At 52.0% G+C, this 8986-nt stretch overlaps 1 protein-coding gene across 1 annotated transcript; it reads right to left on the minus strand.

Annotated features, from left to right (window-relative positions):
* Positions 1 to 213: 213 nt before the first annotated feature.
* On the minus strand, positions 214 to 1191 carry FOXB1 (forkhead box B1). Its single transcript, XM_007958314.2, has one exon. It carries the CDS (start codon positions 1189 to 1191, stop codon positions 214 to 216), a length of 978 nt encoding a protein of 325 aa, XP_007956505.1.
* Positions 1192 to 8986: the final 7795 nt, after the last annotated feature.

Consider the following 8986-nt stretch of genomic DNA (forward strand, 5'->3'; position numbering starts at 1 on the left):
GCCACTCCCACGCGCCTCCAGGCCCATCTGCAAGTTTGTGTTTTGTCTCCTTCTAGGTCCAAAGCAAAGTCCTCATGGGGGAGAGAGGGTTGGCAAAAGTGAAATGGACAAGTCAGGATGGCGTCCCAGGTCGGGGAGGGCAGGACTGGGAGCCTGGGGAAGGCGCGTGAGCTGGCGGATAGGGGAGTAAGAGGGGGCGCCGGCCGCTCTGGGTCAGTGTACGGCCACCGAGTGCAAGGCGGAGGCCGGGCTGGTGAGCGTTTCGCTGGGGGTGGCGGGGCTGCTTTGGCTGGTGGCTGTTTGAGAGGATGTGGGGCTTAGCGAGGGCGGCGAGTTCGAGAGCAAGGTGGGAATGGGCGCGGGCAGCGCGGGCAGCGCAGGCACGGCAGCCGGCGTGGGCTTGATGGGCACAGGGATGGCGGGCAGCGTCTGGCCTGCAGCGTGGCACAGCGGCTTCAGCGGCACGCCGTAAGCGCTGTAGTCGGCACTCGCCATGGAGATGGGGGTGGCCGAGTCGATCATGCCGGCGGAGCCGTACACGTGTGGCCAGCCGGTGCCCAGCGAGCTGCCCATGGTAGTCAACTGGTTGGGGAGCGGATAGGCGGCGGGCACCGGCTGCATGGCGGAGAAGGCCAGCCCCCCAGGCATCTTGTACTCGCGCGCAATGATGTTCTCGATGGCGAAGGGGTGCTTGAAGCCCGAGGGCTGCGCCACGCCGCCCAGGTTATAGGCAGCGGCCGGCATCTGTGGCAGGTGCGTGCCGGAGGCGGCCAGCGCGCTGAGGCGTAACTTGGCCTGCTGCTGCAAGTACTGCGCCGCGTCCGCGGGCTTGCTGGGCGCCAGGTGATCCGACTTGAGCACCTTGAAGCGTTTGCGGCGCCGCAGGAAGCTGCCGTTCTCGAACATGTCTCCGCAGCTGGGGTGCAGCGCCCAGAAGCTGCCCTTGCCGGGCTGATCTGGCCGCCGCGGGATCTTGATGAAGCAGTCGTTGAAGGAGAGGTTGTGGCGCAGGCTGTTCTGCCAGCGCTGAGTGTTCTCCCGGTAGTAGGGGAAGCGGTCCATGATGAACTTGTAGATCTCACTCAGTGGCAGCATCTTCTCGGGCGAGCTCTGGATAGCCATGGCGGTCAGCGAGATGTACGAGTAGGGAGGCTTCTGGTCGCTGTACGTGTTGCGGCCGGGCCGAGGCATCTTCTTGCTCGCCCTCTTCTTTGCTCAGGGTGCGCGCGGGCCGGCCGGCTGCTCGAATCTGAGAAAAGGAGAGAGGTAATGGGAGGTGGGGAGGTGGGGGGGGGGAGGGTGGTACGGACGCACAGACAGACATCGTGAGGTCAGCCAGGCCAAGTCACAGATTTGGACGGGGCGGGGGAGGGTAGGGCTGTTGCACTGGAGCGGCCCGCGGCCGCGCGCTTTAGCTCGCAACTTTGTGCGTAGAGCAGGGCGCGGCCAGGGGGCGCGAGAGTGGAAGCCGGCGAGTGGCGAAAGGGTTGAGCGAAGTAAGCTGGCTCGAGAGCGCGGATGGGGTAAAGGCCAGAAACCAAAGCTGCTCACCTTAAAGTTGCTCCAAGTTGCGTGTTCGCATCCGGGATGACGCTGCCGCTCTCCGCGTCCCTCCCGGCGCGCAGTCCCGGCGCGAAGTCCCGGATCAGCTGGGCTCGGCGCACCCCTCGGCTTGGCAACTCAGCCCCGCAGCGCCCCGCGCCGTCTGGTCCGCAGCTCTCTGGCGGTGCGCCCCGCGGGCGTCCGAGCTCGGCTGTGGAGTTCCGGCGCAGACAGTGGTAGCGGCCGCCTCGGGGCTGCGGAGGGCGCTGCTGTGGGCTCCGCGGCTCCGCTGAGCTAGGTGGCTGCCTCCATGTCCTTCCTCGAACCATCTGATAGTTTTAAGCAGTGACAGGAGCAGAAAAGACCCCTGTAGCGGCGCTTCATTAATGTGCCACTTCTTAGCTATCATATGACAATCGCCTTGGGAGGAGGAGGAAGAGGAGGGGGAGCGGGGGCTGCAGAGGGAGGGGACTGAGCGAGGGGAGTGAGCCTGGCCAGCTCTGGTTTCTTTCACACCTATTTACATGGACACCTTGGCCAATAGGAATCACTTCCAGCTCAGGACTGGGCAAGGGGGAAGAGCCTCGGCCACCGGTGGGGAGCGGAACGCGCTGGTCCGGGTGAGCAGTGTGAAGGTATGAGAAGGCGGCCGCCGCGATGCGGGGAGCCAGGCGACCACTCTTGTTCACAGACGGAGCTGCGGTGCAGATTTTATCTGACATGGAAATGCTTGACTGGGGTATTCTGTTTGCTCTACATTGTATCGGGTTTGTATTTTTAGCTAACTTTAGGCACGGCTTTCCCTTGAAGCAGAGATCCTTTTCCAACGCTCGGCACTACCCTGGGCCGGTTGCATGAGATATAATGAAAATGCACACACACCCCCCATCCCTTCCCCTGTCCTCCAGGAGGCAGGATGAAGTTTGATTTGGCCTTCCTGAGCTCTGCACAGTTGGGGTATGTGGCTTTTAAAAAGTGATAGGGTTTAGAAAAAGAAAAGAAAAAAATACAACAACCTTACAAAAATAACGGGAAAGTCTCGTGTTAGAACCACTTTGAATCTAAAATGTATTGGTCAAATTAAAAAAAAAAAAAAAGTATATCTTTCCGAATTGTCAAGGTCTTCGCTTTATAAGTCTTCCAGGAATTAGCTTGGACGCTGAATGGAGGCGCTGGGCTGTTGTGGGCCTGGGGAAGGCCTGAACTTAATTGGTTGACCCACTTTATCACTAGCAAAACCGCAGGGTCTCTGGCTCTTCCCTTCCCCAGGTGGCTTGAAACTTTTGGCGTCAGGCGCTTCCTGGAAGTTTGCATTTTACAGCCGGAACTATCCCCTCTCTCCGCCTCCCTCCCGGTTTTTTTTTTTTTTTTCTCTTCTTCTTCTTAGTGCCCTATCCCCAGATATTGCAGGTTTGCTTGTTTTTCTTCTTGTGTTTTCCATGTGCACTTGGGAAGTAAAATTGAAGGCATCATTTTTTTTTTTTTTTTTTTTTTTTTTTTAAGGAAAACTTATTTAAGGTTTAGAGAGCCTGCAAAAGCTGCCTGGGGTTCCACTAAAACAGCAGTGACTTCTAAGACTTGTAAAGAACCAGCGAGCATTCTTCCTTTTGGAAAGGGAGGAGGATGGGGATAAGCCTTGGGTCACGCCGCCTGGTGAGAGCACAAGGCTCCCTACGGTTCGGATTCCTCTGGGGAGGGTGCAATGATCTATTATTATTATTATCATCATCATCGCCGTAGTGAAATTGCTATGGAAAAAACAGTGAGTCGTCCCTGCCTGCGTGCACGCAGTCTGCAAGTAGGCGCCAGGAGTTCTCAGTGGTTTCTACACGTTCTCTGTCTGACCTTTACGGCTTTTTAAAGAAATTCTTTTTACTGCGTTGTTAAAAACAATTCCAACAGCCCACACAGAATCACCTTCGAAGTCCGGAAATGTGAGAACTTCCCCCCCCCTCCAGGAGATTGGGGGTGGAAGGGGTTCTGGGGGCGAAGTTGAGACACATTAAGTGATGTTAGTGCATTGTTAGCGGCGCTGTTTGGGGTTAGCATAAAAAAGATCTTCCAGCGCGCACTCACACACAACCCCATTAACCATAGTTTTCGGAGGTGGTCAATAACTCACCAAAACGTAACTTAAACACGATGAATTTAGGAGATTAAACAATTTCATTAATATTGAAATGGCTCTCGCGTCTGGGCTGGCTCGTTTGAGATGCAAGCGCACGTTTTCCAATATTAACAGAAGTGCTTGAAGAAGAGAATAATGTCACCTTCTTAACTCGGAAAAAAATAACCAGGAGGAGGAGGTGGGTGCTAGAGGGTGGGGGAGGGACACTGACCTGCCTTTTGGGAGCACGGCCTGAGAAGGGCAAATAAACCCTCGGCAGATAAACCCTTTGGACCGGGGTGGAACCTCCGCGGAGCTGCAGCGGATACTCGCTGCAACAGCGTGCGTTTCAGCCCCTAAAGAGGTGCGGCTTTTGGGGTGTGACTTGGCGCGGCCGGGTTCGGCTCAGGGTCCTGGGGTGAGAGGAGCCTGGGAGTGAGAGGAGCTCGGGAGACTGAGGGACCTGTGATGAGTGCTAGTGAGGAAGGTTGTGTTTCCCAGAACGGAAAGGCGCTGATCCATGGCTTTCCTGCTCCAGACGACAGCTGGCCTCCGAGGTTCAACTGAAAGGTTTCCCGTGGGCGAGGCAGGAGCGCTCCAGCAGAGGAAAGGTACCAGCATGGAAACCTCCAAGGACTTTCAGGACCTTTCAGCAAATATGTGCGTCAGTTCATACTGATTTATGGAAACATAGATAAAATACTAAGGGTGGTTAGATTCGAGATGTGGGATGCTGAAATAGTGAAACATCTCCGTTCCGCAATGACAGCCAGAAAGGTTTTTCTACCCGGGAAGTGAGTGCGTGTTAATTGTGGGAGCTGGGGTGCTGGAGAGAAGTGTTTTCTTATTTCAACAATCCGCATTTTGTTGCCTTGCAAAGGGCCATTGTACGGCTGTCGAAATCATTGCTCAGAGTAAACAGAAGATTAACTAAATTCTAAGAATGGAAACGATTGGGGGGGGGTGCAAGCTAGAATAAAATCTTTGTCCATCTCCCCGGGAAAGTTGTCACCACCAAATTTGGGACGTGAAATGTCACAAGTAGGAATTTGTGTCTGATGAATTTTCAAAGTTTGGCTGGGTGGGGATGGGAAGTGGGGCAGATTCCCCCTGCTTAGGGTTAATTAAGTAAATCGACCCTAATAGCTCCTGTTTGCCTTTGGTGGGGTGGGGAGTTGGGGGAAGATTCAAAATTAAAACGCCTACTTTACAACAAGTTGTATGTTGGTTCTCGCTGGAAATCTGCAAAGCCCAGGGGGAAGATGGGGGATTTGCATGTTATTTACAGCGTTTTAAGATTGGTATTATGAAGAAAAGGAGGGAAGGAGCACTTTTCAGAAATCTTGAAAAGTGCATCAGAGTCTATTGTACAGAACCCAAAGCAAACAGAAGCTTGGGGGGGGGGGTGCACATCCGACCCGGAGGCTTAGAGGGTTGTTGGGAAAACTGTATAAAATACACATAAGTCAATTATACCCATGTGCAAACCAAATGGAAATCTCTTTCGTGCAATAGCCATTCATCGCCTCCGCAGAGCCCACACCGACCACCTTTCTGCTTGGAGAGTTCGCAATAGCTTCTTTTCCCACAAGCTGGACCACACACGGCTACAGATTTCGTAATAATTTATGCTAATTTCCCTCCATAAATCCACAATTCGCTTCAGTGGCACCCGGGCTGCTGAGGGAGTAAAAAGGAGACAGAGGGGTGACAAATACAATATTGATTTTGATTCCTTCTGTTGTCAAGCAGGTGTGTGTGTGCGTGCAGGGTGGGGCTGTGGTTTCAGGGCGGGACCCCCAGGAGAGGAAAACCATCCCGGCCCGAAAAGCTCCTCCATCCACGCTCCGGAAAATAACGCGCCCTGGTTTGTTAATATTTACCAAACACCGACGGGAGGTGGAGGGAAAGTACCCGGCAGCTTCTGAAGGTTTCCTAGGCGCCAAAAACAATACACGCCTTCCCCACTTGGAAAGTCAACTGCGCGCGCTGCCTGCAGCGTTTGGGCTAAGCGCTCCCCTGCCTCCCTCCTCCTCCGCCTTCTTTCTCCCTCAGAATCTCCTGCCCCCCCCCCATTCTGAACTTCTTCCCCCCCCTTGTCCCCCTCTCCTCCTGCACCCGTGTCCCTCATCCCTCTTCCCTTCACTCCTCTCCTCTCCACTTCCATCTTCTCTCTCAAATTGTCAGTGAAATGTGGCAGCGGGAGGGGGTTGAGGGCCGGCGCGCAGTCGATTTTAAGTTTTGGGGCCTTGAGTGCCTCCTCTGGTCCCTCCCGATCTTTGCAGGCTGTCTTCTGCGTTTCCCCAAGTGCTGCGCTGCCTATGGGAACCCGCGCTAAAGCACCGCACGGCTTTGTCCCATCAGTCATTCTTCACCAAATCTGCACTTTGGTGGCGTGAAACGACTTAGCTTCCCTTTCAAAAGGATTTTGTTCGCGTGGTATTCAGCACTAAAACAAACTCTCTCAGCTTGGCAGCGGTCAATTGAAAAAAAAAAAAAAGTGGTCCTGAGTGTCCTGGAGTCTGTGTCCTCGAAGTCTTGTGTTCCCTTCTCTCCTCCCTAGCCCCCGGCCACGCGGAGTGACCACATTTAACATTCGGGATCTCAGGACCTGAGAGAAGCGATTCAGGGAGTTCTGTTGTCCCGGGGGCACCGCACCAATGTACTGGCTCGCAGGTGCCAGAGATCTGCACCTGGCTAGGCGCTTTGGCACTAGTAATCTACAGACTCTTCCGCAAGAGTCTTCAGGCTTCCCAGGCGTCTGAACAGCACTACCCCTCTACTCTGACGCTGGCGAGAAATCAAACTGTCCAAGAGAGAGGCAGGTGAGGGGACACACTTTCTGACCTAGTGCCAAAGTAGTCAAAGAACTCCGCGTGAGTCCGAGCGCCCCGATGCCTCGCATTCTCCAAGCAACCGAAGGGCCCACTTCTTTATCCAACTTTAGGAAAGAATGTCTGCCAGGGAACTTTGGAACCATCTTTATCTTTGGCTGGTGACTTGGTTACATGGAGTTTGGACCTTAACTCATAGCACGGAGGTTGAAACACAAACTTTTGATGAAAATTATAGTGCCTAAGATAAGTTCTTCTTTCCCCATCAAATCTTGCCAAGTTCTCAGATCTTCACCTCCTGCCCACTTTCTTTTCCTGTCCAAAGTGGGGTGTTAGACGTCAGGCTACATTGCCGGTGCTTAACCATGACAAACTTGCTCCGGCGGTGGGTATGGCCTCTGGGTATAGCCAGGACCCAGGAGCTAAACCTGTTTTGCTTGGGGGTGGAGGGAAGGGAGTGGCCACGACTAGCTGTATTTTAGGAATGCTTCCTAGGCAACTACGGAACTTTGAAGAGATGGAAGGCCCATCTTTTCCTCCACTTCAGGCACACAACAAACAGTAGCTAGTAGGTCCTGGTCCTGTTTGCCGCCGCCCCCCACCCCATCACAAAGAAGTGCCAACTCAGGCCTATAGTGAGTGGGAAATTTTGATGCCCGTGAAAACAACTCTTTAGGACTGCTTGGCACAATGCCTTCTCTTTGGAATCTGTTTGCCAAATACCATTTAGTCTTTGCCTGGATGTGGTTGGCTCTGAGACCTCAAGGCTTTGAAACCTTAGTTTCCAAATCGAATTCCTTCTTTGCACAATTGCATAGTTTTAAAATGGACATTGCCAGCCCTACAAATATATTTATCAAAACATTACTTGCAAAATATCGTTGGAAGTTTTTATGGTAAAACCCTCCTCATAAGTTTTGTTTTGCACTATTTGAAATAGAAGAACAATTCAACTCTATATTATTATTGGAGGAAATATTGCTAAAGCCGCCTTGGTATTGAAGGGATTAACTTGCTTTTCTCCCAGCCCCTAACTCTGGGGTTAAGACAGCAGTAGATCAACTGTATAATGTGTGCACTGTTCGCTCATTTGTACAAGCAGAACAAAGGTTGGACTAAGCCAAATTGCATTGCACTTGTGAACCGAGTCCCGATGTGAAGTATCTTTTACAGAGGGGGGAATGAGAACAATTTCGTGTGTGTCTAAAAGGGAATAACAAAGCCACTTTCTCGAGCATCTCAAAGTGAAGTAGCGAGGCGTGACATTCCCAGGGTGAGGAGGGACAAAAGCAGGGTCAGGGGGATGAAAAAGAGAATCAAACAGCCACTTTCACATGTCTGCCCTCAACTGCTGCACCTCTCCATAATAGGAAACAAATGTTGTAAAAGGGGGGATTGCTCCCATTCATTCAAAATAGCAAATGATAGCTAAACAACATTGTCAAAACTGAATCAACTTCTGTGCAGTACCACCCAGAAAAAGGTATTGTGTTTTGTTTAATAGCGGGGTGGAGCAAAGGGTTTTTCTTTTCTTCTCTTTCTTTTTTTTTTTTCCTAAATGGGGGAGAAGGAGGGAAAAACACCCTATACATTTCATATCAATTTTCTTTGCCAAGAGTTACTTGGTTGCTTAGACTGAAAAGGGGGGTGGGGGAGATAAGTATTTCTGTCTGGGCACACACTCTTGAAATTTTTGGAAGGATTTTGGAAAAGCAGAAAGAGGGAGGCAATCTTGAGCTTATGTTTCAAAATCTTCCAGTAAGTGGGGACAAAGTTTTAACCTCCCTGGAAAGTGTTTTCCAGAATACATAGGTTGCAATAGACCATTGAGGTAAATCCTAGACAGTAGACTAAACGTACTTTACTCAGAAAGATGAATTAACTTGGATTCTGTGAAAACTGCAGACATTGAAATGAGTAGTATTTTGCAGCCATCATATATGTTGGTGTTTGTCCTCTGTTTTAAAACAGATTAAACCTGTGGGTCTCCAGCCTTAAAAGCAGGCGCTTCTGCTTTGTTTGTTCAGGCTGACCGGGGAGGAGAGCTTAACTGGGGTGAACCTGTGCACTATGTGTTTTCTTAATGGCAGAAGCAGGTTTCGCTGAAGACCACAACAGCCTTCAGATGTAATAACTCGCCGTGTTCCTGGGAAGGTTAAACTATTTGATTTCTCTCCCTCTCTGTCTCTCTCCTCTTTTCTGCCTCTCTCTCCCGAATCCCCTACCCCCGTTTGGGCTTTTTGTTTTTTGTCTCCTTGCGTCCCCCACTGAGCTGCCACCCACAAAGCAAGTTTGAAAAAGAAAGAAAGAAAAGAAAGAAAGCGGCTGATCCTTACTGGCCTCCCCCAGCTAAGAATGGCTAGGAGGCGGGGCTTGGCGGAGCCTGAGGGGCCACCGACGGTCCTTGCCCCTCAGCAGCCGGGTCTTTCCGCTCAGGCAGTTGTCACCTGGGACCAGGACTTGGCTTAGCCAGTCCAGGGTGCCACCTCCGCCCCCTCCTGCA

The sequence above is a fragment of the Orycteropus afer genome, unplaced genomic scaffold (genome assembly GCF_000298275.1).
Source record: "Orycteropus afer afer isolate SDZICR_OR568_19922 unplaced genomic scaffold, OryAfe1.0 scaffold00015, whole genome shotgun sequence".
Classification (NCBI taxonomy): domain Eukaryota; kingdom Metazoa; phylum Chordata; class Mammalia; order Tubulidentata; family Orycteropodidae; genus Orycteropus; species Orycteropus afer.